General features: G+C 35.3%; 1 protein-coding gene across 3 annotated transcripts in view; it reads left to right on the forward strand.

The window, feature by feature from the left end:
* The window catches only part of TDRD3 (tudor domain containing 3), a 206,823-nt gene that overhangs the window by 47,829 nt on the left and 144,183 nt on the right, over window positions 1-14,811 (forward strand). For 2 of the 3 annotated variants that reach the window (XM_036755196.1, XM_036755195.1), the window contains exon 3: window positions 577-642. In XM_036755196.1, coding sequence (XP_036611091.1) covers window positions 577-642 — 66 coding nt within the window. The remainder of the gene's footprint in view (window positions 1-576; window positions 643-14,811) is intronic. The other variant, XM_036755197.1, reaches the window with a different exon arrangement.

The raw sequence follows: 14,811 nt of genomic DNA on the forward strand, positions 1-14,811 counted from the left end.
TCCTATTATAATAAATGACTTGTTATTCCATAGGTTTTGTTCTGAACTCTGTATACATAGTGGTAGGTGCTATATCTTTTAATCCAACATGGTTTAGAATATGAATTTCATCCATTATTATTATGTGTGAATTTTACAATGGGTTCATTTATAATTAGATATAAAAAGTAACTATTTGAATTGCCAAACTGCTTGTGTTTTGAATTTGAAATATTTGAATTATTTGAAAAATTTGAATTTGAAATATTTTGAATTAGATCATTGACCTTTAGAAAGATTAACGAGTAGAGCTATTTTCTGAAACTCTGATAGCTTTCTTGGAGAATATAAACAGAATTCATGTTAAAATCCTGTCTAAAGATTTATAGGATCTAGCTTCATTTCTCATAGTCAACCTTTTTGGTATATTTCATAGCCTTTCCATGGAGAGAAGTTATTTCAGAAGAGATAGTCAGTACATATTTATTTTCCCTTTGATCTAGCATCTTATGAAGAAATCTAATCCTTTATTCATGACATGATTTAAATTTACTTTTCTTTTCTGATTCTATTTTAATGATGTCCTTTTTATTTTAGACAGATTTGAGAACCATTGGCAAGAAATTCCTCCCCAGTGACATTAATGGTGGAAAGGTGGAAAAGGTAACCCAGAATGCTAAAAATATGTTTTTATTCTAATGGAGAGGATCCTGGGAATCACTTGAAGGATTTAAGGATGTTTAGCTTTTTCTCCACTCAGATCCTTAAAACATTGCTTTCATATGGAAGAATTGCTGCATTTTCACCAGTAGTTAATATTCTTTTGGTCCCAGAGCTCAAATGTAGCCATTTTGGCAGGAAGTTGAAAAGTTTAATTTAAAAGGTGTCCTTTAAGCATACTTTTGAAGGAAACAGGAATTTGTGAGAGGTGGGGTGAATTCCATGTGTGTTCCAGGTACAGAGAACTGTCAGTTGCAGTGTGCTGTGTGAGGAACAACAGGGCCATTTTGGCAAGACTGTAGCATCTGGGAGAAGGTATAGTATATAATAAGGCTGAAAAGATAGTTTTGGCATAGGTTGTAGAGGGCTTTAAAAACCAAACAGAGGAACTTTTATTTGATCCTAGAAGCAGTAGAGGGATCCTTTGGAGTTTATTGTGTAGAGGGCTGACATGGTCAGATTTTAGTCAAATCATTTTGGCAGCTCTGTGTTGGATGAATTAGAGAAGGGAAAGAATTAAATCAGGGAGACCAAGGAGGCTCTTGAAGTAGTTCAGATGAAAAAGTGATGAAGGCCTAAATTAGGGTGGTAATAGTATGACTAATAAGAAGGGAACAGCTACAAGTGATATTGTGGAGGTTAGTTAAATTAACATGTAACGTTATGTATTATATTAGTTATTAGTGTCTTATTTTCCACTAGTCTATAAGGGCAGGGACTATTTTATCTAAATCTTTGAATCTTCTTGAGTAATATGCATATATTATAGCACAGAAGTACTAAATGTTTGTTAAATGAATAAATTAAAACATGCTGATAAATATACAAAATATGTTACAGACTATTAAAGTTTTGTAATTGTGCCTTTTATTTTTGATTGACCCATCATCAGATATCTTATTTGTGAATATAATAGCATAAGAAAGTAAGAATATAGAAGAGAACATTGGAGTAAAGCTATTAGCGTAGTGGAAATGATGTCTTTTCCACTCTTTGTCTACTCTGGAGAATTGAAAATCTTTTTTTTATTGTAATCTTACCTTTTTTTCCCTTTTTGACTGTGTCTCATGTTATGATACCAATACTTGAATATACTTACTTATGTACATATTATCTTTTTCCAGTAGAGCATAAAGTCTTTGAGGTTAGGGGCTGCTTTTTATTTTCCTTCATATCCCCAGACCAGTGACTGACACATCGTGAGTGCTTAGTGAATGCTTATTGATTCATTGATTTTTCTATTTCATTTTTATGTCATTTGAACATTTATGCAAAACAATTCCAACTGAAAATTTCCATACATGCCATTGTTCATGTTTTGAACTTTTGAGTTTAGCAATCATCAATCAAGAAATCATTTAGGATAGGTTAAGGATAGGGACTAGACTTGTTATTTTACTAGTATAGGTAAGATGAGAGAATTCCTTTTACCTATATTGAGATATTTCTAGATGACAAAATTGAAGCTCAGAGAGATGAAATGACTTGCCCAGAGTCACTGAGCTAATAAAGACTAAGCCAGACTGTGACCCATGTCTTTTGATTCTTTCCAAAGCTCCACCCTGCTTTTATGCACCACAGTCTACAAAGAATATTTCATGTTTCTGTGGTGTGATAGAGCTGTAGGCTGGCACTTCTGCAGGTCATAAATTTAGAGTTGCCTTCAGCACTGAGAAGCCAAGCTAATCTACCCAGGGTCATAGTCATACAGCCAGTATGTGCTGGAGGGGAGACTTGAACCTGGTTTTCAACACTAAAGATAGCTACCCATTGTGCCACGCTGCCTCTCAGTATTACATTTCAGTAAAATATGATGGGGTTTCTAACTTAAATGAAGCATTTCTAAGCTTTTCATTTTGTGAGGTTGTATCTTATACATAGCTTCTTTACCATTTCTATACTCAAATCAAAGAAGTTATTGTACCTTAGGCTTAGGGAGAAGGCGGGAAGGGTTGGGTGGGGTGTCTTGTAGGTTTGTTTGGCTTTAATTTGTACCAAAAACACTGCTGTGGCAGAGCATGTATTTAGTTCCCATATACTAAAATGTTTGTTTATTTCCTGCAGAAAGGTTGATTGAGCTGGAAGATACTTTGAAAAGTCATCTAACCTACTATTTGAAGTCCAGGCACATAAGAATATAACCTATTGTTAAAGATACCTAGAGAAATTTAACAATACTAAATATTATGAAACATTATATTTTCCCTAAATTCCTTATTATTGCAATTTAAAGTATATTATCTCCTGTTTTATCTTTGGGGGCAATGAAGAGCAGCAGGTTGCTTTTCTTTACAAAATAACTCTTCATATACTTTGAGACTGATAATTCTCTCCATCTTCCAAGCATTTTCTAAATTAAACCTAGCTCCTTGAATTTGAACTTATATTTATTTTGGAGCCTTTTATTCATATTCCCTGCTCTTTAAAGTTCACTTCATAGTCTTAGCATTTCTGACAGATTGTATCCTTTTCTCAGCATACTAATCTAGAGAAGGTATAACTGCGATTAATCTATTATATTCAGTAATCAAAGTGATTACATCCTATAGTGCTGCTTTCAGATTAATCAAGTAAATGTTAATACATCCTAGTGTTTGCTTTCTTAACATCAGTACTACACTGTCTGGTTCATCAGTACCAAACTTTATCCTTCTAAATGCCCTTTTTACTACTACTTGGGTAAAATGCCCTTACTTAAGAAACAGGCAATGGAAAGAAATGGAGAATTTTACTAATACAAATTTAAACTGATTTTTGCTTCTTTAAGTTTGTTCCTTCCAGCACTATTTTCTTTATCAAGTATGATCCTATAATTAATGATACTAATAATGAGAATGTTCTGGAAAAAAAGTTTTTTTTTTTTTTTTTTTTAGAAATACTGTAAAGTACTCTGCTCTCCCCACTCATTTTTCAGACATTCTTTTTTTATGAGTTTAACTTAATTTGTCTAAATATTAACTTTCAGAAAAGCTAGTTTGTCTTGTATTACCTGATAACTTTAAGTTAATAAGTGTGTGTGTGTGTGTGTGTGTGTGTGTGTGTGTGTGTGTGTATGTGTGTGTGTAATTTTTAGGTTTCCTAGGTGTTTTTTTTTTTTTCAAAAGCACAAAAGTGTTTGGGGACGAGGTGGGGTATGCTGATGCTGATGATTGAAATCTACTTTTCCAGCCCTAACTTCTCTGCTGACTTCCGGTCTTGTGTCTCCAGTTGCTATTAAACATCTCAAACTGGATGTTCTATAGATGTGTTAAACTCGACTTGCTCAACACTGAGCTAATTTTTCTTAAACCTTCACCCGTTCTAAACTTAGCTGTTACTTTTGAGGGTACCATCTTCCCAGTTACCCAGTTACCCAGGCCTGCAACTTCGGTGTTATTCTCAGTTCCTCACTCAAACCTATCTCCCATGTACAACTTGTTGCTACAGCCTGTTGATTTTAACTTCCTAACATCTCTCACATATGTCCCTTCTCTTCTCTGACACTGCTACTACCTTGGTGCAAGCCTTCATCACCTCATGCTTAGACTATTACAGTAGACTCTCGTTTGGTCGGCCTGCTTCAAGTCTCTTCCCATGGTAGTCTATGTCCTCTCAGTTGTCAAAGTGATCTTCATGAATTTCAAGATTGACCATGTTGCCCCACCTAATCAGTAAACTCCAGTGGCTCACTGTAACTTCTAGGATCAAATATAAAATCCTCTCTTTGCTGTTGGAAGTTCTCCATAACTTCTAGACTGCCTTCTAGTGTTCTCACACTTTACTCTCTACCCTAGTTCGTCCCCACATACTCTTTGATCCAGTGACACTGGCCTCCTTGCTGTTCCTTGAACAAAACACTCCATATCCTGACTCTGAACATTTTCACTGGTAGTCTCTCATATAGGGAATTTTCTCCCTCCTTATCTTTGCCTCCTGGCTTCCCTGGCTTTCTTTAAGTCCCAGCTAAAATTCTACCTACTTCAAAAGCCTTTCCCTTTCTATCTTAATTTTAGTGCCTTCTCTGTTTTAATTATTTCCAGTTTATCCTGTATGTAGCTTATTTGTTCATAGTTATTTGCATATTGCTTTCCCCATTAGATTGTGAGCTCCTGGAGGGTAGGGACTATCTCTTGTTTTCCTTTTTTTTTTTTAAATTTAATTTTTTTTATTTTTAGTTTACAACACTCGGTTCTACATAATTTTGAGTTCCAGATTTTCTTCCCTCCCTCTCCACTTCCCTCCCCAAGATGGCATGGAATCCCATATAACTTCCACATATAACTTTCGCATTGAATTAATTTACACACTAGTCAAGTTATGGAGAAGAATTATGACCAATGAAATGAATCATGAGAAAGAAGAAACAGGACCAAAAAAAAAAAAACCAACCCAAAAACAAAAACAAAAGAGAGAAAAAAAAGGGGGGGGGGAAGAAGGCTAGCATGAAGTGTGCCTCAATCTGCATTCATACTTCATGGTTCTTTCTCTGGATGTAGATAGCATTCTCCATTGTGAGTCCTTTGGAGTTGTCTTTGTACGTTGTGTTGCTGAGACGAGCAAAGTCTGTCAGGGTTGGTCCTCACAGAATCCATATATCTGTGGTTGTGTATAATGTTCTCCTGGCTCTGCTCCGCTCACTAAGCATCATGTCGTGTAGGTTTTTCCAGGTTGTTATGAAGTCCGTATCATTCCCATTTCTTATAACACAATAGTATTCCATTACCTTCATATATCATAGCTTGTTCATCCATTCCCCAATTGATGGGCATCCCTTTGATTTGCAATTCTTAGCTACCACAAAAAGAGCTGCTATAAATATTTTTGTACATATGGGTCTTTTTCCCACTTGTGTGATCTCTTTGGGATACAACCCTAAAAGTGGTATTGCTGGGTCAAAGGGTATGAACATTTTTATAGCCCTTTGGGCATAGTTCCAAATTGCTCTCCAGAATGGCTGGATCAGTTCACAACTCCACCAGCAATGTAACAATGTTCCAGTTTTCCCACATCCTCTCCAGCATTTATCATTTTCCTGTTTTGTTATTTTAGCCAACCTGACAGGAAAGTCTTGTTTTCCTTTGTATTGCCAGCACGTAGCACAGTGCCTGGCCTGTAGTAGACATTTAATAAATGTTTACTGACTGCCTAAATACTTTTTAGCTAGGTGGAGATCACATCCTTAAAAAGCAGCCCATTCTATTGATATATAGATTTAATTTATAGTAAATTTTTCCTTGTGGAACCCCAAAATTCATAACCCTTTTACTCTAGTACTCTCTAAAATCATACTGAAGAAATTTGTTCTCTCTTCCACGATTCCCTTTTGTATACTTGAAGACAGGTATCATACTTCTTGTCTTCTCACCACCAGTTATAATTATTATAATGAAAGCGTATTTGTATTTTTCTTTTAAAGACTACCAAAGTGAGAAACCATTAAGTTGCTGAATTAAGAAAACTCATAGTAAAATTTCATATTTAAATGTTCTAAAAAGAGATCTAGATAGATGGAAGATTATTCAGAGGAGAGCATTTGAATATGACTATAAGCATGCTAAAAATATGCTGTATTCTTTGCTTTATGAATTCATAGTTTTATTTAATACAGGAATTCTTACACTTTTTGTTATCTTTAGCAATCTGATAAAGCCTATAGACATTTCTCAGAATAATATTTTTAAGTGCAGGAAAGAAAACAGGTGTTATTATAAAAGAAACCAATTACATTGAAATAGTTACCAATTTTTTTTAAAAGTTCATGTTAAGAATCCTTGACTAAGGTATAAAAATTATAAAATGACGCCAAGTAACCCTAAATAAGTAATAAGAAGCCTGAGTCATGATGTTGAAATATATTACTTTAAAAAATTATATTGAACATTCTGATATGAATGTTTTCATAGCAGTAAGTATCCTAACCAAGGTGAACTGTTAGTTGTTTAAAAAAATTTTTTTTATTTGAAAATATTTTATGACCAACGGATAGTGTGAAGAAATTTTGGAATTTAAGTATTTTTTAAAAAATCCTTACAGTAGGGGTACTTAGTCCACTTGTGTAAGACTTGTCCTACAACTGCTAATGTGGACCTAAATTCATTATGAGAAATTAGTGTAATCTGTCGTGCTCAAAGTATGAGCATTACCAGTTTCAACCACAAGATGGCTTTGCTGTCTTAAAATTAAAAATTAGTACACAGTCTAAAGACATTTTTGTGAGTTTGTTTAAAGAAGTTGCAAAAAAATTCTTGTTTACTTTAGGGAAGGTTCTGTGAATTTGTTGTTACCACAAGTTTTTGTTTCTTTATTCCTTGTATCAGATAGCATGATTTCTCTAATTTTCATTTTAATGAAATGTTGAACATGTTTTCAATGAATATATTGTTAAGCATTAACAAACTGTAGCTACCAATTAGTTTAATTACCAGTAATTGTTATTAGTAGCATTTATGTGGTTTTAAAGAGTGTCTTGTACATTACAGATGCTCAATATTTTGTTGATCGAAATTTAAAAACTAACTTTCACAAAGTAGCTGACAGATTTTTAATCAAAGGGAATATTAAAGAACTTATGCCTTTTTAAAAATAGCATTTTACCACTGACAAAGCACTTTCCATACATTTTCTCATTTGCACAGCAGTCCTGTGATATGTGTCCATTTGACAAATATAGAAACTTTGGCCCCTGACCACACAGTTATTAAGTGACAGAAGTAGAATCAGAAGCTAGATATTTTTGACTCCAAATCTCTTACTATACTGTGATGCCTCTCAATTGGGAAGGACTGTACCATTGTTTGGGATTCCCTCGTTATTTCTTCCCTTTTTACTAGCTGTACCATCCTTGAATATGAACCTAATATGTATTTTGCTTGAATTTTGCTTTAGAATGTTGCTGCCTTTAAAAAAAATAAACTTTCATGAAGTTATAAACTTTATTATTTTTTAAAGTTTATTTATTTATTTTTAGTTTACAGCATTCAGTTCCACAAGCCTTTGAGTTCCAAATTTTCTCCCTCTCCTTCCCCTCCATCCTCCCCCCTTCCACAAGATGGCATGCAATCCAATATAGGCTCTACGTATACCTTCACATTAGACATATTTTCACATTAGTCATGTTGCAAAGAAGAATTAGAACCAATGGGATGAACTACGAGAAAGAAGAAACAAAACAAAAAAGAGAGAGAGAGCAAATAGTATACTTCGATCTGCATTCAGACTCCATAATTCTTTCTCTGGATGTGGATGGCATTTTCCATAAGGGGTTTTTTGGCGTTGTCTTAGAACCTTGCATTGCTGAGAAGAGCCAAATCTATTAAAGTTAGTCATCACACAGTGTGGTTGTAACTGTGTACTGTGTTCTCTTGGTTCTGTTCCCCTCACTTAGCATCAGTTCTATAGACTTTATAAAGACCCAAAATCATATTGTCTATTCTTAGTACTTGGTATTATTGCACATTCTTAAAATTCTGAGGGTCAGGGACTTCCATCATTTCTTTTAGTAAGTATTTTTCATCACCTCATTAATTTTGGAATAAGAAAATCTCACTTTGCTCTTGTTTAGTCTAAAATCTCTTGAAACTTCTTCAAGCCTTTTCTCAAAAAACATTTCCCTAATACTTACCAGCTTGCCCTTTGACTCCTGTTTATTATTTACTGCATTATTCTAATGGGGTTATGAAGCAGCAAAGAGAGTAATTAGTGGGGTAATAAGCAAGAGGGGAAGAGCAAAGAAGGGTGGCAGCTGCTGATTGGCAGAAATGGCTAGACAATTTTTGCTACTGGGACATCTCCCTGTTGCTGATGTAATCTTAATACATTTGCTGACAAATCGCTGTGGTTGGCTTGACCATATTAGCTATTTGTTTTCTCTGAAGTCTGGGTATAAAAGTGTTGTGAGTTCAGAGTAAATCATGAGTTCAACAGAACCTCCTACTTCACAAGTCAGTGAGTTCCAAATTGTGTCTGATGTTGCTAAGTTATTAGGATACAAAAACAGCAAAGTAGTTCGTACTCTTGTGTACCTTACAGTTTCACTGTCATCGACACATAATGCAGTACAACCCTTTAATTTCTGTAGACATGGCTCTAGTCAAAATTCCATCCATTTCTACTCATGAACTTACAAGTAATCCTAATTGCCTCTCAGAATTAATTTTTGCTTTCAGATACAAAAAAACACATTCTGCTCAAGAATGGGCTAATTGATATTTATTTTTAAACTTTTTAAATTTATATTTTATTAGGAGCTTAACATAAACAAATATTTCAATGTACAAAGAAGAATAGGAAAGTAGAATTGTTAAACTGACAACTATTATGTACAATTGGTTTAACAAAAGTGTTCATTAAATTTAACATGGTAGTAACAAAACGTCCTTACTTCCTCCCCACCCCCACCCTCCTTTTGAATTTCCTTTTGCTATTTTTAGTTTTTTAAAAAAATAATTTCACTGGTGCACTTTTCTGAGTCTTTTTTTGGGGGGGGGGGATTGGTTGTCCTTCGTTTTAAAGAGGATCAATGATATTACAATGTTGAGGTCAGGGTACAGTGTGTTCTACTGGCTGATCAGTCCAAACTGGTTTGGAAGTCTCTAACCACAGGTTGGACACAAGAAGTCCTTTTGGGATGGATATGTTTTTGGATTTGTGCAGCTCACAATTCCTTTGTTCTATGGTGATTCTGCTCACAGAGTGTATACCCGCTTCTTTGATGAAGGCATACCATGCTGGGTAGTCCTGTGTTAGTGTCTCCCATATCTCAAGTACTGCTTCTTCTGACCACTGTGTGAGTGTTTGCCTCACAACCCCGGACCCCACCTTTGCCATCCAAATAGCCTCCTTTATGACAAATAAGAATAGTCAAACAAATCCACAAGTTGACTGTGTCTTAAAATACATATCTCATTCTACACTTCTGGTTCATCACCTTTATGTGAACAGGTAGGAAGCATGCTTCATAATCAGCTTTCTGAAGTCATGATCACATTAAGGTAGCATCTTAGGTCCCTTACTGAGAGTAAGTATTCTAAACATATCAGCAATCATTTACTTGTTTGGGGAGAAGATTTATGTTTGTGGTTAATCTTGTATCTCTGTCTTTATTCTTGTTGGTTTTCATTTCAGAGGGTCCTTATCTCAGACCTTGGTATTTCTAATTTGAATCCTTTAGTCTTTTAGACACTGATTACAGAGGCTAGTATTATTATGGGTGATAAAAGGAATCACTTTAGTGAAAATAACAAACAAGGTAAATTCCCTATTCTTGCTGTTATACCTTTATAGAATTCAGAATATAGTTGAACTTATAAATCATGAATTTGTTTTGTGAACTGAGAAATTACTTTCTATTGCCTTCTTGAAGGTAGTTGCCATATTTACTATGTTATTTGTACATTTTCTGTGTAAGCATAGCATAATGCATTTTTGTACACCCAATATTTTTATTCAACTATTATCATCCTGACTTATATGCGCAAGTCAAGTACAATACTTCATTAGATCTGTGATCTTGTCAATGTGGATAGTGCAGATGCTGTACCCTTTCATGCTGAATGATTCCTGCCCATATTCTCCCTTGATTCCTGCAATGGTGATCTATACAAAGTACAGAGGTCCTTCCTGTGAATCTTTTCCAATCTGTGAATTGCCAGTGTGGTTCATTTATTATCCCTTTGTACTACTACAGACCACTCCTTTTTCATTTCTATCAAAGATTTGAAATCTAATTATATTTAAACCAGGGGATAAGGACTGGACCTGTAATTTTGTTATTGAAAACTTCCAAGTCAGAAAATGCCCTCTGTCAATTAGATCAATATGTTCTCAGCAACTTATGGTCTTTTATGGAGTTGTGTAGGGCATCAGCTCCTGAAGTGTGGTCTAGTGACCCTTGGGGTTGCCTTTTGGGGCATTTTACAAGTTCAAAATTATTATCATAATAATACAAAGATGTTTAAATGTGCAATATAGTAAATATCAATAGATTTAGCAACATTAAACAAAAGCTCTTTGGGTGCAAGGGGATTCTCATTATAGACATCATCTAATAAAATCACTTCATTTTATAGAAGAGGAAAATGAGGCCTAAGGAGTTTAAGTAACTTGTTCAAGGTCACAGAAATATTAATGCCAAGCTGGGATTTGACCCCTTGTCCTCTAACTCCAAATTTAGTGCTCCTTTCACTCTCTTCTGCTATCAGTCAAAGTTATGGAGGACCCAGAGGATAGTGGAAACATATGTAGTTTCCCAAACAGGCTACAGCACATTGCCAGTGTTGACCTATACTCAAGAAGTTGTGTTAGGATATCATTAAGGGAACGTATTCTTGGAAAAGGCCAGAGGAGACAGTTTTCTGATGACAGTGAGTGATAACAGATGAACAGCCAAAATAATACACTGGAATCTGCAAATATAAAAAAATCCTAGATAAAGACCTCCAAAATAATAGATGGATTGTTTGTGGAGGATTTATTGAATGATATGGCCAAGAATCACTTTGGATGAGAAGGCATGGATGGTTTGTGATCTTTTCTTTCAATTTCTATTTTGCCCTGTGGCTCTAGAATATCAGGGCAGTTCTCCTTGATAATTTCTTGAAAAATGATATCTAGGCTCTTTTTTTGATCATGGCTTTCAGGTAGTCCAATAACTTTTAAATTACCTCTCCTGGATCTATTTTCCAGGTCAGTGGTTTTTTCCAATGAGATATTTCACATTGTCTTCCATTTTTTTCTTTCCTTTGGTTCTGTTTTATAATATCCCGATTTCTCATAAAGTCACTAGCTTCCACTTGCTCCAATCTAATTTTTAAAGTAGTATTTTCTTCAGTGGTCTTTTGGACCTCCTTTTCCATTTGGGTAATTCTTCCTTTCAAGGCATTCTTCTCCTCATTGGCTTTTTGGAGCTCTTTTGCCATTTGAGTTAGTCTATTTTTTAAGGTGTTATTTTCTTCAGTGTATTTTTCAGTATTTTTTTGGGTCTCCTTTAGCAAGTCATTGACTTGTTTTTCATGGTTTTCTCGCATCCTTCTCATTTCTCTCCCCAATTTTTCCTCTACTTCTCTAACTTGCTTTTCCAAATCCTTTTTGAGCACTTCCATGGCCTGAGACCAGTTCATGTTTTTCTTGGAGGCTTTTGGTGTAGGCTCTTGCACTTTGTTGACTTCTTCTGGCTGTATGTTTTGGTGTTCTTTGTCACCAAAGAAAGAATCCAAAGTCTGAGACTGAATCTGGGTGTGTTTTCACTGCCTGGCCATATTCCCAACCAACTAACTTGACTCTTGAGTTTTCAGTGGGGTATGACTGTTTGTAGACTAGAGAGTTCTATGTTCCACATTTGGGGGGGAGGTGCCGGCTCTGCCACACCAGCACTGCTCCTTCCCCAAGAACCCCCAACCCGGACTGGGCTTAGATCTTCAGCAGGCTGTGCACTTCTGCTCTGATCTGCCACTTAATTCCTCCCACCAGGTGGGCCTGGGGCCAGAAGCAGGAGCAGCTGTAGCTGCCCCACCTCCGCTGCCCCGGGGGCTGGAAGCCGAACCTCGAACTCCTTCCAGTCCCGCAGCTTTTCCCACTAACCTTCTCCGCAGTCTTTGGTGTTTTTGGTTTGGGGAGTCTGGTAACTGCCGCAGCTCACTGACAGGGCGCTAGGGCCCCCTCCGCCCGGCTCCTGATCTGGTTGGTCCACGCCGCTCAGGCTGGGTTCTGCCCCACTCCGTTCCCAGCTCCCAGCTCCGTGTGGGATAGACCTCACCCAGAGACCATCCAGGCTGTCCTGGGCTGGAGCCCTGCTTCCCTCTGCTGTTTTGTGGGTTCTGCCATTCTAGAATTGGTTCAGAGCCATTTTTTATATGTTTTTGGAGGGACTCGGTAGGGAGCTCAGGCTAGTCCCTGCTTACCAGCCACCATCTTGCTTGTGATCTTTTCTGATGAAGAATTTACCCATATTGATAAGATCATAGATCTATTGAAAGCTGCTGAAAGTAAGCCAGGTCAAAATGTCTTTGGTCTCTGGAATTACATTAATAAGATAGTATTGCACACTGATGAAGGTCAAACATTGAATAGATATATGTTAAATTAGACACTTTGGAAGCCATAGTGTTTTATAAGGTGTTGATTATGGAAGAATCATAGAAAGTTCATGCTTAGACATACTGAGGCCTAAGTGAACTTCATTTTTTCTGTTTAGTAGAAAGATTTATGGAGGACATTTATTTGTAGGTATCTTTAAAACAAAAGACAGAAAATAAATTTGTTGAGTTCAGTCATGGAGAACACGCTTATAATGTATTTTGGCCTAGATAAGGATCAGAATATTGAGCAAATTAACCTGGAAATTGTAAGAAGAATAAGAATTAGTACTTACATCATATAGCATTTAGAATATAGTGATGTATAGACATAATTTCATATGATTTGCTGTTTCATGAATGTTAGTTTTCTCTTCCCAGTTACGTTGTAAGCACCTTGAGGGCAGCGGTAACATTTTTCTTCACTTTCTGCTTATAATTCTTAGCATAGACTTGCACTTGTTTCAAATGCTTAGTAAAAACTTGTTGATTGATTTTATTCTTTTGTGAAGGATATTGTAGAAAGTGAAAGTTCTGCTTTATAAAACAAGAGCCTTCAGTGGGATCCTAGGAACAAGAATGATATGTTTTCCTACCTCCTGAACCTTCACCGCTCCCACACCCTACCCCCTCAAAAAGGTCAGAAAAAATGATAGGAGAAATTAAAACTTCTTGTAAGTCCAGAGGAGCTTGTAAGAGTGAAGTTGTACCAGTAGAAATAGAAAGCAAGATGAGTATTTTGACTATCATTATCTTTAACTTAGTTTTAGTTAACTTGTGGTTTGTATAATATTACTAATGAAGGCAATGTGTCATTCTGCTTTGGGAAACGTGGTAGGAAATGAAATGGTTTATTTTCAAAATCATTACAGAAGTGTTTTATGATTTATATATTAATAGGTAATTATGTATGTATGCTATGACCATGCACATACAAAGAAGAAATAATTATAAACATAGAAGAGTTTGTGGAATATTCACTTTATCAAATACTCTGCTGTCATTTCAGCTTATTACATTTTTGGCCTTTATATGGCAATGCCTATTTTAATAAAGCTTGGATAAGAAAATTTTAAAAGGTGACTAGAACAAACTTCCCATGTTTAGCTTTCTCCTTTTCTTCAAACTAGCTAACAGTCTAGAGGTAATTTATTCTGCTAAAACTGTATTTTTAAAAATCTGATTTTTTTCCTGGTAAGTTAAAAAGTAGGTGATATATAAATTGCTTGTTTTCTTCTCCCTTTGGATATTTCTCTAACCCTGAATTGATAGCTAAATTGACATTTCCTTGGAGACATAATATTAATGTATTGTGAGGAAGGCAGTTTGTAAAACTTCGGGCCATACTCACCTAGGGGAACTTTAAAATAAATGAGTTAATCACTTCACATTACTTTTGTTATTTGTTGAAGTCGTAAATTAATTTATGATATACATGAGTAAAGGGAGTACAAAAAGGAATAATAAAGAGATTAATAATAATAATGATAGAACATCTTCTGTCAACATGCTTAAAAGGTATGCTATCTTACAATGTTGATGAAAAAGTGCTTTCTTTAGAGAGGATACTTCCAGTCTGGGATAAATTTTTTTTTTTTCCCAGAGAAATAATTAAAAATTTTACTGTCATTTTCCAAAATTTTGTATTCTTGTTTCACAAATGCTTAGTTAGAAAACCAGTTACTATGTTAATTTTATTTTATTTTTGGTTTGATAGAAATGGACAGCCTATGAGAGAGTAAAGTTTCTTTGTGACTCTAGCTCAAGAAATGCAAAACTAAATTTAAAAACATTGATAAATACATACTTCTGTGAATACACTATTGCTCAGATAAATTAAACTCAGGAAAGTTGAAATTATTAGCTAACAGAGAATAGTATTCTTCTATTTTACCAGAAGAGGGTGTGTTTAGATCTTAGTGTGTTCTGAGCAAAAGCATCTCATCTTTACAAATATCTGTATTACTGCAAAGCCCTTTGAAAGCAGAAAGCACCTTGGAAACCAGAATTTCACATAATAAATGAATATCAGAAATAAAAAATTTGTAGCGTGGAATTCTAA

This window comes from Trichosurus vulpecula, chromosome 4 (assembly GCF_011100635.1).
Source record: "Trichosurus vulpecula isolate mTriVul1 chromosome 4, mTriVul1.pri, whole genome shotgun sequence".
Taxonomy (NCBI): domain Eukaryota; kingdom Metazoa; phylum Chordata; class Mammalia; order Diprotodontia; family Phalangeridae; genus Trichosurus; species Trichosurus vulpecula.